The sequence below is a fragment of the Charadrius vociferus genome, unplaced genomic scaffold (assembly GCF_000708025.1).
Source record: "Charadrius vociferus isolate BGI_N301 unplaced genomic scaffold, ASM70802v2 scaffold147, whole genome shotgun sequence".
Lineage (NCBI taxonomy): Eukaryota > Metazoa > Chordata > Aves > Charadriiformes > Charadriidae > Charadrius > Charadrius vociferus.
The window spans coordinates 7,092,478-7,109,048 of NW_009649570.1; the positions used below are offsets into that span (position 1 = coordinate 7,092,478).

Consider the following 16,571-nt stretch of genomic DNA (forward strand, 5'->3'; position numbering starts at 1 on the left):
TCCTTAACTTTCTCTTCTTCTAGCCTCTCCTGAGAGCGGTGGCCGCAGGGGACGCGGCCTCAGCCGTTTCCGAGTCAGCCTTCTCTCCTTCTTTACCCCGTCGGTGAGGTTTCTGCCTCTCGCTGCTCCTGCCCTCCCCCCGCCCCGTCCCCGGGGTGGCGTCCTTAGCCCCTTGAGCGCTGGCTGAAGAGACTGTTACAGCTCCGAAATGATCCTTTCTTTGCTGGCTCACATGCGTGTCCTGTTCCTTTCTGGGAGCTTGTGGGATGCCGGTTACCTAAGGCTCTTTTTTTTAATTGGAACAATTGCTTTTGTTATTCCCCCATTTTGCACACACTGGTACGTAAGTTGTGAAGCACCTTATCATTAAGTATTGAGAGGAAGTAATAAGAAAATTTCTAGCTGTAACATTTAAGTGTTATCAAATGTGAAAAAGTATTAAAACCTTTTGGTGGGGATGTTTACATTAGCAGTGGCCTCATGGCATTTGTGAGATGAACGGATGGGAATGCAGACTGTCTCCTATCATTTGGAAAGAACTGTTGGAACAGTTAATTGGAACAGTTAAAAAACGTTTTGCCTGTTAAGCTCTTATCAGTCAATGTCACAAAATATTCCATTTGTGGTGGTGTCACTGTGTTCACAGGTAAGGCAAACTGCCCTTACTATGCCAAAGCCGAACTCCTGGCTGACTATCTCCAGACTAACTTGCCAGACTTCAGGGTTCACAAGATCACTCAGCACCCTGGCAAATGGGAGGTAAGGGATTGCAAGTCAAGTCATTGGTAGATGTCCCAATGCTCTAGAAAGCAACAAATGTGCTTGTCTGTAGGATGTCTCTTCTTCTCTTGTACTTCAGTTTTGGTAGAGGTGCTGCAGTAGCAGCTTTGGCTCCAAGAGCCAGCTGGAGGAAAAGTTTGAATGTTGTGAGAGACTGGCATTCTCGTGAGTCTTACCACAGAAGATGAGCACAAAATGTGGGCCAGCCTAAGGCTGTGTTTTGTCAGTAAGAAGTTCAAGCTTATTACTTTTTTATTATGTATAAATGGCTGCTCAGCCTGGAAATCTTTTGCACACTGATTGCATATGCCTTCAGAGTTGTTACTTGTCAAGAGCATTTCTGAAATTCAAGGGCTTTGAATTACAACAGAACTGCAGTATTACTTCATGAGATACAAAGTACTATGATGTTTATTACCTCTTATATTTTGCTTGACACCTCAGCCAAGTAACTCGAACAGTTAAGTGAACAGCAATTAACCTCTGCAGCTTACTTAACCTGCAGCTAAACAGGAATCCTCAGATTACTTACTGCTTCACAGCATTGCTATCTTCAGTACCACTGAGACAATTGAGCAAAAATACAGCAGTAAAATCAAGCAGAAGTAAGAGCTTTTGCTGTTCTGCTGAAGTATCACAGTATATCACCATGCCTTGCTTTGTGTTATTCCCCCATTTTGCACACACTGATACATAAGTTGTGAAGCACCTTGTCATTATGTATTGAGAGGAAGCAATAAGAAAGTTTATAGCTGTAACATTTAAGTGTTACCAAATGTGAAAAAGTATTAAAACCTTTTGGCGGGGATGTTTACATTAGCAGTGGCTTCGTGACATTTGTGAAACGAATGGATGGGAACACAGTCAGTCTCCTATCATTTGGAGAGAACTGTTGGACCGTGGAGGGAAGGGCCTGCTTCTGGGAGGAGTTAATGATTTTCTGGAATACGCTCAGGTAATGAGCTGCCTTTAATACTGTAAACCTGTATTTTACATTTTCTTATAACATTGTTGTTCTTTATTCCTCCTTCAAATGTAAAGTAAAGTTATCCTTTCTAATGTTACCTTGCTGTGTTTGGGTTGTCATTTGATTAGAGATCATCCTTTTTGTTCTTAGCACTATTACGGCATCACCTCAATGATGTTGAATGAGGAAATGTTAGACATTGCTGAAGAGAACCTGCAGGCGCATATTGAAATTGAAAAGGAGGAGGAAGAGATTAAAAGTCTTATTAAGCCTTTGCAGATCTGGATCACCAGGTGAGAGTAAAAAGAATATCTGTGAAGTTTCACTCATCTTCAGAAGAACGCACTTTTTCCTATCACAGGTAACAGGTGTAACCATCTGAAGCTATATGTGTGATTTTCTGATTTGAATTAGGTTATGTGCCCCTCACTATGAACATTCAGTATATAATTTAGAAATTATTTCTACTTTTGTTACATTTTGCACCAGTTTAAGTGAGGGATGTGAACAGGCAACGTTTAGACCCCAGATCACCTTAGGGAAAAGCAAGTATTAACAAAATAAGCTAGGAACTTTGTAGTGCAGCTATCTTGCATTAAATGTTTTTGGAAATATTTAAATTAGTAGAGTCACTTGCAGTTCTAGCTTTAGAAATGTCTGTATTTCTGATAGTCCTAACAGAGCACCTTAAAAAAATTGTGGTTCTTTAAAGACACCGATTTTTACGTGACAGTATCAACTGAAATGTATAGGATGGGAGAACTTTCAAAGTAAAGGAGGATCCAACTGTTTTAATTTTTAACCTGTTAAAATGACAGAAAGAGCAATAAAGGACCCAAGCTAATGGTCTATTTAAACATAATCAAATACAAAAGAAAGATTGTTGTGTTTATGTAATACTTCCAAACAAGCAGTAGTTAGTCATTAACTGTACTTTTTCTATATCCTTCTTTTATCAGTGCGTCAGCTCCAATCTGTTATCAGCTGATCCCTCTGTTGGCAAATGGAGAAGTGTTTGGGATGACCACAGAAATCAGTATACATTTGCTTGACACTGACCAGTTTAAGGAAGTTCTTTGTGGTATTGTAATGGAAGCTGAAGACATGGCGTTCCCACTCCTCCACAGTATTTCAGAGCACACTGAAATAGATGAGGCTTTTATTCAAGCTGATATTATAATTGTTCTTGATGATGTCCTCTTAGACCATGACGTCCAATCCCTTGAGAACCACATCAGAGAAGTGAGTGAGATCTGTCAAGTGTATGCTCCCCTGATTGAGAAGAATGCCAAGAGTGAGGTCAGAGTAATTTCATCAGGAAAAACCTTTGTAAACCTTAAGGCAATGATGATTATGGCATACGGCCCGTCCATTAAGCCTGAAAATGTCATTGCCATTGCGACACCCTGGGAAAGCGCAGCTAAAGCCATGCTGGCCAGAAAGCTGAATATGAGCGCAGCAGGTGAATATTTATTTGCGTTCTGGTAGTATTTGGGGAATTCAGTGGATGGCCACCTTTGAGAGTACATATTTCATTGCAGAACACAGTTGATGTGCATGCAGAAATGCAAGCACAGCATTGCACTCACTGAAATGCATGGCTGTACAGAACGCCAGGGTGTGACTAGGAGGTGCTGCCGTTCTCTGTGCTTACCACTATCTGGATCTGTGCCTGACCCCATGAATGTCAATTCTTTTCCCAACTCTTGGACGCAGCCCTGCCATTCTGGTGTGTATTTCATGCTGGAAATACACTAATAAGGACTGAGCTGTGTTGAGGATCAGGAACTAGGACTTCAAGATTGCATTTGCACTCTGCAGCGCTTTGTTATTTTGGAGACACACAAAGTAGCTGTGAATAAACATGACAACATACTGCTGTGCAGATTATGAGAGTATAGTAGAACTGTGTTGTAGTATTATTTCTGGGTTAATTAGCTTTCTTTCTCAGGTCAATTGTTATAGCTTGGTTATATTTGCACGGTTCTGCACTGCATCGCAAAGGTGTGCTCCAACAGCCTGCTCAGCATTAGCGTTCTTTCAACGTTGAAGGGGTAGGAACTGGTCATCGATGACAGGTCTAGGTATTTTGGAGCCTAATAAAATGGAAAAGTAAGTTAATAAGCTGAATATCCTATTAGCAGGTTATTTGAGAAATTCCTTTTGCACTAAAGCAGGTAGGGTTTTTTAATGTTTGTTTTACTGTTAGGCATTCTATATTTGTGTGTACAGAATTTTAAAAGGAACGTTGCTGTATATTTGCAATATGATATTTTTCTTTATTTTTTAACAGCTAAGCATTTACTAGGTTTTGTCTATTATGTACTATAACATGATATAAATTAAAGTTCCTTTTTCAGCTTGTGATGAGGTTTCATATGTTACAGAGAACCTTGTTGCATTTTTCAGATCAAATCATTTCTGCTATCAAGACAGGACAATGAATTGAAGAATAATTCATCTTGAAAGGGACTTCTGAAGGTCATCTAATCCAGCCTACATTGTGAAAGTATTTGTCTTTCTCTTCATTAATCTATGTATTTTCCTCTGTTACAGGAGTTAAAGATGTGATTATTTGGGGCAATATTACTGGCTGTAATTACATTGATTTGTCACATGCAAAACTTTATGGATATGACTGTGCTATTTGGGGCCCAGCTAATTTTCCACGTCCTTTGTTGAATATGATTTATGATAGGTACAGTACAGATTTATTTTTTTAAAGTAAAACTAAATAACTGCTTTTAGTCCATGTTTATTTGAACTGTTTGATAAACATCAAGAAAGTGTTTTGTTTTCAGGATTTGTCTTTACTGACTAGCGCTGTGCATAAAGGAAAACTCAAGTTGAGGTACTCAGTCTGCAAAAGATCTTGAGTAGTTCCTAGTGCTATATGTAGTTCTGACTCTCCTGCTGACTTCGTTTATAACTGTATTTTCCTATATGTTAAGTGTGTTTCTTTTCTATCATATCACAAGCAGCCTATAAAAAGTAATGGGAGTCCAGACAGTGATGTAGATGTCTAGTAAGCATGAAGAAACTTTGAAATGATACTGAACATATATCTGCATCTTGAAGTACCTGAATTCCATTGAACATATGGCCTAAGCACACTAATGTTGTCAGTTTCTCAAAACAGACAATTTGTTAACATGTATAAAAAGGATACCTGGCAGCTAGATAGCTTCTTGTGGAAACAGAGGTAGCAGGGAAAGGACGGGTGCAGGGAGAGGGCAGCAGATGTGACATACACTCAGGCCTGGCTATATGGAGCTCCCACTCTGGTTGTAACCTAGTATTTACTGGACAGCAGACATTTCTTTTGTGCTATACTTGTACTGTGCCTAGCACAGGGGGATTATGGTTCATGGCTGGGTTCTTACGTAAGATGGTAGTACATGTAAAAATAATAATCATAGAGGTTATAACTTGAGTAAGTGACTTAACTTTCATAGAAAAATGGTACTTGTTGTTGCCTTTTGAGACACTTTTTGTTAGACCCTATTTTTTCTGTCTTTAAGTGCCTTGCCTTCAGCATTGAAGTTTGCATAAGTTTCAACTATTTTCTTCCCTTAGGTTTAGGGTTTTTTTCCTCTAGAAAACTACTCCTCCTGCAGTCATCTTAGTTTTTTCTTCTTTTTTTTTTCTCCCTTTTTTTTTTTTGTTGGTAGTGAATGGATCCATTCAGAATTTCTATCTGCACAGAGTTCACTGAGTTCCCGGGTCTGTCATTGTGGAGGAATGTTACCTGCTCATGCAGTAGCCACTGTACTGAGATACTGGTATCATGGGTCTCCTCCTGGGGAGATCGTTTCTCTGGGAGTACCTACTGAAGGTAAATCTACTCTTGCTTCACATACTCTCTTGTGGCTTTCCCCAGTATATATAATTATATTTTTAAATCGAGAATTTTTATTTAATAAAAACTTGTAAAATAAATCACGATATAATGGGAGGCTGAGAGTTTGTTTCAACATAAGAACCTCCAAATCTAAGCAATTTTGCTTTCCAGAGCTTGTGATTTGATATTCACTTCTTACAAGCATCTCTTGGGTTTATATTGTCTTGTTGCAGATTGTCTCTTAGTCTTTTAGTTTAAATGCTTTTCTGGTGTATGTATTTTGTGCAAGGAGTCTTTATAGTTCTTAGAGCCAAGCTATAAAAGCATGTTCTTCTTGTGTAGTTATGTGGACCAAATAGAACATTTCACAACAGGCATTTAACCATTGCAGGAAATAAAAAAATTAAGTTTTTGCCCTTTTTAAGATGTAAAATTGTTATAGCAATTGTGTTACGGCACAGAAAAGACATGGACCTGTTGGAGTGGGTCCAGAGGAGAGCCATAAAAATGATCAGAGGGCTGGAGTACCTCTCCTATGAGGACAGGCTGAAAGATTTGGGGTTGTTCAGCCTGGAAAAGAGAAGGCTTGGAGGAGACCTTATAGCGGCCTTTCGGTACTTAAAGGGGACTTATAAAGAAGATGGGGACAGACTTTTTAGCAGGGCCTGTGGCAATAGGACAATGGGTAACGGTTTTAAACTAAAAGAGGGTAGATTTAGACCAGCTATAAGAAAGAAATTTTTTCTGATGAGGGTGGTGAAACGCTGGAACAGATTGCCCAAAGAGGCGGTAGATGCCCCATCCCTGGAAACATTCAAGGTCATGTTGGACAGGGCTCTGAGCAACCTGATCTAGCTGAAGATGTCCCTGCTTATTGCAAGGGGTTTGGACCAGATGACCTTTAAAGGTCCCTTCCAACCCAAACCATTCTATGACTCTGAAGATTGTACGATTCTACAATTCACATACATCTAACTAAAATAAAAAATTACAGTAAAAGGGGAACTCTTTAGTCTTTGAACTGTACACTGAAAAAGGCAGTCTCTGTTTATACTAAGATCTTACAGTTGCAGACTTTTGCATGTCTGTAGGACCTAATCTTGGCACTGGTGAGGATGTGATTTTTAGTCAGAAATGGTATGTTTGGGTCATTTTTTCCCTCTTCTTCAGGTCAATTTTGCGTTCCTGAAGGAATTGTCTTCTCTATGCCAGTGAGGTTCCAGAATGGTAACTGGGAAGTCATGACACAATTAGAAATTAGTGAAACGACCCAAGAAGTTCTGGGACGCTTAGCCCATGAGCTGATTGAGGTGATGATTTCTTGCATCTAATAGTATACCCATTCTGCCACCTATGGGTAGGTTGCAATACAACTTTGAATACTGAGACCTTTACTCCAAATCTTAGAGTACAAACTGCACACGTGCACTTATGTGTGATAAATACCAGGTATTTATAAGTGTAAGGTGGTATTTGTATATTGAAATGAACAGACATCTGTTCTGTTGCACAAAAAGGAGGTGGCAAAAAAAGTTTACCTATGTAAGTGTAGAATTTGCACCCCCAAGTTCTGCAGGCTTTGTGCAAAACAGAAATAGTAGCTTTAATTTAATGTTTCTACATTCTGTGCTGCTGATGTTGATTTTGCTTATGTGGTATTCAGAGTAGTTCTATGCCAGGAGACATATCTTTTGGGATCCTTATGGCTGTGACTGCATGAACAAAGGCCAGATTTACTAGGATTAGAGATTTTTCAGAAAATACAAAAGCAGTGATTTCATCATGAACTTCTCATAAGACAAAAAGAATTTAAATTGACTGAATATTAAAATACTAAAAAGACCGGTCCCAAACTCTACATTCTAGCTTCAATCTGATTTTCTGATCTTCAGTCATGCTAGTAATATTTAAGGATTATTCTGTTTTAACATATTTTAAGTTTGTGCTAGAAATTCAAGTGGATTAAAAGAATGGGTGATATGAAAACTGCTTCTTTTTTTTTCCCATTCAGGAGAAGCTGATTGCACTAAAGGAAATAAAACAAATGCATCCTTATGGAGCTGATAAAATCACTAGTAAAAAATATTTGTGTCAAGGTGGGTTTTTCTCCCCATAAAAGATGAGATCAAGTTTTAAGTGAGAATTTAAGTAATGGATTCTTATTTTATGTCCCTTTGTTTAAAATGGATATAAAATCTTTCCAGAAGGAATATAAACAACAAGTGCTTGTCTGGTGTATCCTGACCATACCTGAGGCATGGTGATAGGAAGGGCAAGCCTGCATAGTAGCAACCTTGTTTTTGTAAGTTTCTGTTGTGTCATTCACAGATCATGACTATAAAAGCTGAGCATAAATAATACATTTAGGATGACACATTTTATCTTAGGTTATTAGTCAATATAAAATATTTTTAACCCAAGTAACTATTATTAGAAAAGCACTTTCACCATATGTCCTACTATATGTTTTTGGTTTACTATACTTTACTATTCTTTACTATCTAGAAATAATGAGTTGAATTTCTAACAGAGAAAAAAAAAATACTGTAAATTTGAACGCAAACTTCTCATTTTTCTGTTTGTTACAGTACCAAACAGTTTATTCAGTATCTTTAGTCAATAAGTCAGTCAGAAGAAGAAAAGGTTGAGACACCCAAAGACAGTAGGCTAAAAAAAAGTGATATTCCTGCTTTCTATACAGAAGGCATTCTTGGTAAGTGGCAGCCACATCTGCCACTTCTTCCAATTACAACAGATGACAGATCTTTTAGAGATCCCTACATTATAAATTATTAAGCCATTTTGCGTTGTTTGTTAACGACACAAAGTTCATCATGACTTGATTTTGTTAAATGCATAATGACATGAGAAATGTCAACTAAAAATCTATAGAACAACTCCAATATCTCTTCCTAATATTTAGGAGCATGTGGGAAGCCTATAGGCTACATGAAACTGCCATGGCAAAATTCCCCCGAATCCACAATCTACTTTTCTCATGCAGAATAAAACCCCCACATCTTCTCCCAAATCTTTCTGTGCTGCTTTTCCTACCTATTTTGCTTTTCAAGTTCTCTGTCCTCTTAAGATTATATAAAGGAAAGAAGAATCATTCATCAAAATAAGAACAGATGAACTTTAAAGTGTGTTTTATTTTTATTTTCTCACTTTTTCCCTATTCCCTGCATTTTCCCAATGTTCTGGCCATTTCTTTCTACTTTTAGGTCCTACAGGCCTTTTTCCTAGTTAGTTTTCTTTCTCCCTTCCTTCAAATTATTTCCAGTGCTTTTATATCAGCACTTACAGTATGAGCTACTCTTCTGCATTAAGGTCAGGCTGAAGAATGGGGAAACTATATGGAGCTTGATGCCCAGGGCCTTACGTAAGCACGTAATCCTTTTGGTTATCCATGCTTGTTTCTCAGGAAAGGACTACAGACACAGTAAGATTTTCTTGATAAATGCACAGTTTAATTATTCCACTAATCATGACCTTGATTAACCCAGACAGGAGATTTCCAATTAGATAGGAGTGTCCTACCCTGTCTGGTCTCTACTTGTATGACACTGCTTTTCTGTAGACCTGTCCCATTCCACTTGTGGCTGCTTTAAACACTAAGCAGAGGACCTTTCTACTGCTAGCAGCTAACTGCTTGGCTGTAGCCTCCTCCTGTCACGTTAGTATCAAGTGCTGTACTATTCAAAGATTACCTAGGTGGCCTGCTTTTCTCCTTGCATGTGTAAGTATTTTAGGAGGTTGGCAAAAATATGTACTGGTTTTGCTTTTTTTACAGGGATGGAAACCTTGCCTACTGGCTCACTTTAGCCAGAGTTGTCTGGAGGAGAAAATGCTGAAAATTCCCATACTAAAACATTGTTTCCATTGCTCAAAAGACCAAACTACGAAGAAAGGCTAAACATTGTCATAGCTTTTACAGTAGCTTCCTCATCAAAAACCTGGAAATCTGTAGGCATAAAAATACCTCAAAACCAGTGTGAATATAACATTCTTCATCTGGAGGCCAAAGCAAAATTAAAAACCTGCTGACTTTAATGAGTCTGGGATTTCTTTTACATCCAACAACTTACTTCTTCAGACCAATAAACTGTTTCAAAAACATCTTTTAATGTCTAAAGCATCCATATTAATGCAATTTTTAGCAAGAATATCACACATAGAGTAGCAGCTTTATAACTCCAAGTTCTTGTTTCAGTTGTAATGAAACACAGTACTCATGCAAGAACGTGTATTCTTAGGCAAAATTAATTTTTAACACAAAAATTTAACTGCGTGCATCTTAGTGACGATCATTTTCGTCTCCATGTTTTTTATTTATTTCATGAGTTTCATAGGGACTACTCATATGTTGTAAGTCAAACATGCAATTAATTAATTCCTTGTCTAAACAGGGTTGTTGAGGAACCATTTTCACTTGCATGTCTTTGGTGTCTTAAAAGATGGAGACTGAGTTAAATGAAATATTATTGTACTTGTGAGTGTTTAAAGCAAAATAAGAAGTTTCCTATTCTTTGATTCAGATATATACAGTTGGGGTAAATTAATTATTTCTGTTCAAGTGGAGATTCAAACTCTGAAAAGGGGTAGGCAACTTCTTACATGAGGAAACCAAAAGGAGTTTATTTGTTATTTATCAGCTGATATGGACAGAATGAGGAGGGGCGTCTCACTGGTCTTAGAAAGAGGAGCTCAGGAAGCTGGGGTATCACAAGGGAGTTGGAAGAGTGTAGTTTCTTATGTGAAATGTATATGGGAGAAGCAACATTTACAGGAACTGTAATACAAGTATCTTCATGGAAGAGTTCACATGAGAGTTGTAGAGGCAGGTGTTGTAAAACGTCTTGAAGAAAGTGGTTGGGAATCATTCATTTCATGAGGAAGTGGTCTCCAGGGAATTAGTTTCTAGTAGTGTATGCACAGAAAATTGGCTGAGTCTCTGAGGAGCATCTTGAGGCAGATGTCTCAGGAAAGCATAGCAGGGAAGGATCCTACCAGTAGTCTTTACAAACTACCTGGTTTGTTCCATAGCTCCTTCTCCCAGACAGGAGAGGAAAAGTTGGCTTCTCTAATGTTTATTTATATTTGAGTTTTTCTGTATGGAATATGATTTGGCAGTCTTTTACTCTTTGAATTTTTTTATTCTACCTGTGGAGATAGTAGTTCCAACAGACTGCAATTCAAACACCAACACTGGGCACAGCTGTTACTGGGAAGGAAATTGTTTCTGCAGTCTTACCAGACTTCTGAGACACTACCTGAAAACCACAGGCAAAGAATTTCTTCTCAGAGGCTGGGAGGAGAAAGACAAGTGTCTTGGATGTCGCTTTTATCCTAAATTATTCTAATTAGATTTGTCTAGTGGTCTGCAGGTAAATTCAGGTCTTTCCTCATGGAAGTATAATAGAATGGAAACTAAAGTTTTTTTTCTTAGCTTTTGCTTAGGAGAGAAAGAAAGAATAAAAATTATAGGAGAGCTAAAATATGATAACGTATTTAAAGTTGGTTACAGTTGTAACACAGTGATAGACTTAGTCATCAGTAAGTTTGGGTTTTCCATAAGTAATAAGTAATTTCTGGTATACATTTTCTCACAAGTTACTGAGTAATGCTATGCATGCAGGATATTCATAGCATTGATGAATCGTATTACCTGGGTGTTGGAGTAACTGTGGAAAAAATTATGAAAAAGCTCTTTAAGATAAAGGTATGTGTCTTACAAATGTTATATATATTCTGCATAAACCCTAGCATTTGGTTGTACTGAAGAGTGTGTAATCTTTCTGGTTGCTCTGAACAATTCTTATTCTAGGACCTTACCACTAGGACTTGCTATTTTTCCTCTTTGTGTAGTTGCACCAACTGTTTGTTATAGCACATTGTGTTTTCTGCATTATTGTTCCAGCTTCCACCTCATTTTCAGTCTCTATAGCAACACTGTTTCTTAGCAACTCGGATATTTACTATGCTTAGTAAAGGTCCCTCAATTTAGAAATATTGTACTCCAACCATAAGAAAAAATTGCTTTGAAACAAAGATCAAAGAAGTTTTATCTTTAATAATTCAGGATATTTATTACTAATTAATTAGGGTTCTCTGTTTTGACTGCTTAGACAATTACCTGATACTTTGATCTGGGCCTTTGCCAGGCATTTGTTGTGAACAGCATTCATGTAGCAAAACCTTTAGAACTGTGTCTTGAAGTCAACTTTTAAGTGCTATAAAACTACTGGACTTCTCTGGCGGTGTCGTCTGGCTTCTGGGCCTTTAGTAAGTTGCTGAGAGAAAGGTAAGCGCTATTACTGTATTTAAGAGAAGACAATAATTTTGACCTTTGAACACAGCATGGAATGTTTTCACCCTTCACAGGAAACAAAAGTAATTGTAATTTATTTTATGCATATTTAAAATGTTGATCAGATGTTGTCTGATTTCAAAAGAAGGAAGGCCTCTGTCATCCAGTCAATTTATCTAACAGGAGATTTCTGCCTTACTTGGTCTGGTGTGTCGTTCTCTGTACTTTAACTTAGTTATGTAAATTACATTTAAAAATGCATTTTATTTGCTAAAGTACATATTTTGACAACCTGTATAGGCAAACGAAATACATCAAAGTAATCAAACATGTTACTTTTCTTGCATGTTCTAATAGGATTCAAGAATAAGGCTACTCTTGTTCTGCACATAACAGTATTTGTGTTAGTGGATTCTGAGTTTATAATTGTAAAAATTTATTTCTTGTACATTTGTAACTAATTTTAAAATTCTTTTTTGTTTTGTGGAAGTGTTTTTAATTATTAATAAAGGGCACATGTAGCTGAAATACAACACACTGACTGACATAGTGTATCAATGAGCAGAATTAGTTCAGATTTGATGTTTTGGCAGGCAGATGATGCCTCTGCTTTCGTATGATGTTCATTATAAAGTAGCTGTACTAACACTGAAGTAGATTCTGTTCATTTAACCCAAGCACTCCTACTGCAGTCAAGATCTGGACTCTGTGTAGAATTTTGTAAATAAAAATGTAGACTGTACATATGTTAATAATGCCTTTCATAACTTTTTGGAGGGACGGTTCATGGGTATGATGTTATGATGTTGCACAATGACAACTAGTTTGGTAAAACACATAAACACATACTTAACTTTGGGACCATGAATACCCTAGTACAAGAGTATAGCATACTTAACCATATGGGTAATTTAAAGGTTGCACTGTATGGGATAGAGAGCTTGTCATCTTACAGAAAGTATCAAGTGCTAATAGATTATGCATGCTGTATAACTCAGTAATGTCAGTGGATCTGTTCTTATTTGAAGGAGAAAATTCTAGTGAGTGAGTTCTTATCTAAGTGAGTTTAACTGGTGTATTTTTCATGTATTTTTTCATCCTCTGGCTTTATTTTATGTACCTTTGGTGGAGAGAAAAAGAGGAGGAAAACTTGAGGCAAGCTGTATGTTTGAAAGTCTATCGTTAAGGTTACTATATGTAGGTTTCACTAAACACTAATGTTTAATTCATTGCTTAGAGTCTTCTGATTTCATTGATTTCCTCACATTGACTTTTCTGTCAAGCTATGTGGAGGCATATACTGCTACACCCATTTTAGGAGTAATTGTATAAGCAAATTTACATGCCTGTGTAAATGTTGGGCAGAACTGCTGTCTTGCAGAACCCATGGTTGAGTCCAAGTAAGGAAGAAAATAGAAGAATAGTGAAAAAGAAACGCAGTGGTATTTCTTTCAGAGAAGGACTTCAATAAAAACTGTGACATTGTAGTCTTTAATGAAGAAGCAAATCTGTATCCCATAATTTTGAATATTTATAGGTTATTTAGAGACTGAAACACAAAGTTGCAGCTTTCACCGTCATGGTAGGCTCAATAATTATAGATCATTGAATATTTATGCTTAATAATTGCCCAATATTCTGTCATGCCTATGACAAATGATCAATGACTCTCACTGGAAATATGTAATAAAGTGAGAGTTTGGGTAAGTTCAGATTTAATACCAAATTTATTGTTGAAGTTTTAGATGGTTTCCAACTATTTAATTTTTATTTATTCTAGCAAGTTTCCTTTTTTCCCCACTAAAAGCTGTATATGTGGCCTTTGGAGTCTTGTGTAACTTAGATCTGTTATACCTAGTGTTTTTTGACTGTAATATTAACTGAAGGATAGTTACTATACTGAATTAATATTTATATTTTCATGGTTAAAATTATAATGTAGTTTAGAGCCAATGAGGAGAGGTGCTATGCTGGACCTTGTTCTCACCAACCAGGAGGGCCTGTTGGGGAATGTGAAGCTCAAGGGCAGCCTTGGCTGCAGTGACCATGAAATGGTGGAGTTCAAGATCCTTAGGGCAGCAAGGAGGGTGCACAGCAAGCTTGCTACCCTGGACTTCAGGAGAGCAGACTTTGGCCTTTTGAGGGATCTGTTTAGCAGAGTACCATGGGATAAAGCCCTGGAGGGAAGAGGGGCCCAAGAAAGCTCGTTAATATTCAAAGACCACCTCCTCCAAACTCAAAGAGGAGGTCAGGCAAAAATACCAGGAGGCCTGCATGGATGAACAAGTAGCTCCTGGACAAACTCAGACAGAGAAAGGAAGCCTACAGTGGGTGGAAGCAGGGACAGGTAGCCTGGGAGGGATACGGAAAAATTGCCCAAGCAGCCAGGGATCACATTAGGAAAGCTAAACACCAGATAAAGTTAAGTCTGGTCAAGGACGTCAAGGGCAACATGAAAAGTTTCTACAGGTACATCAGTGATAAAAGGAAGACTAGGGAAAATGTGGGCCCTCTCAAGAAGGAAATGGGAGACCCAGTTACCCAGGATATGGAGAAGGCTGAGGTACTCAATGATTTTTTTGCCTTAGTCTTCACCGACAAGTGCTCTAGCCACACTGCTCAAGTCACAGAAGGCGAAGGCAAGGACTGGGAGAATGAGGAACTGCCCACTGTAGGAGAAGATCGGGTTCAAGACCATCTGAGGAACCAGAAGGTCCAGAAATCTATGGGACCTGATGAGATTCACCCGCGGGTCATGAGGAAACTGGGGGATAAACTTGGTAAGCCACTAGTCATCATATTTGAGAAGTCATGGCAGTCTGGTGAAGTTCCCGCTGTCTGGAAAAAGGGAAACATAACCCCCATTTTTAAAAAGGGAAAGAAGGAAGACCTAGAGAACTAGAGGCTGTTCATCTCACCTCTATGCCTGGCATAATCATGGAGCAGATCCTCCTGGAAACTATATTAAGGCACATGGAAAATAAGATGTTCAATGACAGCCAACATCACTTCACTAAGCGGAAATCATGCCTGACAAATTTGGTGGCCATCTATGATGGAGTTGCAGCGTTGGTGGATAAGGAAAGAGTAGCTAACATCAGCTGCCTGGACTTGTGCAAAACATTTGGCACTGTCCTGCACAACATCCTTGTCTCTAAATTGGAGAGACATGGATTTGATGGATGGCTCACTTGGTGGATAAGGAATTGGCTGGATGGTTGCACTCAAAGAGTTGCAGTCAACAGCTCAATGTCCAAGTGGAGACCAGTGACGAGTGGCATTCCTCAGGAGTCAGTACTAGCACCAGTGCTGTTGAACATCTTTGTGGGTGATATGGACAGTGGGATTGAATGCACCCTCAGCAAGTTTGCCGATGACACCAAGCTGCATGGTGCGGTCGATACACTGAAGAGAAGAGACACCATCCAGAGGGATCTGGACAGGCTTGAGAGATGGGCCCATGCAAACTTCACCAAGTTCAGCAGGTTGAGGGAGGTGATTCTGCCCCCTCTACTCTGCTCTGGTTCAACCCCACCTAGAGTACTGCGTCCAGCTCTGGGACCCCCAACATAAGAGGGACATGGACCTGTTGGAACGAGTCCAGAGGAGGACCACAAAGATGATCAGAGGGCTGGAGCACCACTCCTATGAGGACAGGCTGAGAGAGTTGGGTTTGTTCAGCCTGGAGAAGAGAAGGCTCCAGGGAGACCTTATAGCGGCCTTCCGGTACCTAAAAGGGGTGTACAGGAAAGATGGGGAGGGACGCTTTATCAGGGAGTGTAACGATAGGACAAGGGATAATGGTTGTAAACTGAGGGAGGGTAGATTTAGATTAGATATTAGGAAGAAATTCTTTACTGTGGTGGTGGTGAGACACTGGAACAGGTTGCCCAGAGAAGTTGTGGATGCCCCATCCCTGGAAGTGTTCAAGGCCAGGTTGGATGGGGCTTTGAGCAACCTGGTGTAGTGGAAAGTGTCCCTGCCCATGGCAGGGGGCTTGGAACTAGGTGATCTTTATAGGCCCCTTCCAACCCAAACCATTCTGTGATTCTATGATTAATGAAATAAATCCTCAGGGGAGACATTCAGTTTCTATTATTATCAGGGACATAATTACTTTTGCTTTCAGGGTTGTATTAAGACGTAGATTCATGGTTATGCTTCCCTTTTCCTTTCCTTCTCAGCTCAAAATATATAATGTCAGCTTAGCTGAACAACTTGAAAATTTTAGAAAATAGTCTTGTGAGCAATTGCAATCAATGAATCTTGGGAAGAGTCTGGTGTAAAAGTATGCCCTCTCTGACCTGAAATGATACACTATGGACTGTGTAGTAATCCTGTATGTAAACACTGGACTCTTCAGTAGTGAAATATGCCATTTTGTGTACTTGAACTGTTTTGGGGACTGTTTTCACCCTGATACAATTTTGCGGTTACTAGAATTACTCCTACTTTATCCTGAGCAATTTTCTGGAGTTTCTCTGTACTTGGCACCAAAACTATTATGTTGTTTTATGTAATTCTGTTTAATTTCATCTCTGAAATACATCCAGTAAATTGTTCAGATTAAAAGGTTTGATATGAGTGGTTCGATATGTCTCTGTCTAGAAAATGTGGTTTTACACTTTGGTTTGTTTTGTTATAGAACGCCTAATGCCATCTGTTCATTTTAA

At 38.6% G+C, this 16,571-nt stretch overlaps 1 protein-coding gene across 1 annotated transcript in view; it reads left to right on the top strand.

Annotated features, from left to right (window-relative positions):
- MDH1B (malate dehydrogenase 1B, NAD (soluble)) overlaps positions 1-8,211 on the top strand; it is a 9,147-nt gene extending 936 nt beyond the window's left edge. Inside the window, exons 2-11 of the mRNA XM_009890249.1 lie at positions 24-103; positions 589-759; positions 1,601-1,735; positions 1,898-2,040; positions 2,707-3,209; positions 4,304-4,445; positions 5,419-5,582; positions 6,759-6,898; positions 7,600-7,684; positions 8,177-8,211. Of these exons, the coding sequence (XP_009888551.1) occupies positions 24-103; positions 589-759; positions 1,601-1,735; positions 1,898-2,040; positions 2,707-3,209; positions 4,304-4,445; positions 5,419-5,582; positions 6,759-6,898; positions 7,600-7,684; positions 8,177-8,211 (1,598 nt within the window). The remainder of the gene's footprint in view (positions 1-23; positions 104-588; positions 760-1,600; positions 1,736-1,897; positions 2,041-2,706; positions 3,210-4,303; positions 4,446-5,418; positions 5,583-6,758; positions 6,899-7,599; positions 7,685-8,176) is intronic.
- Positions 8,212-16,571: the final 8,360 nt, after the last annotated feature.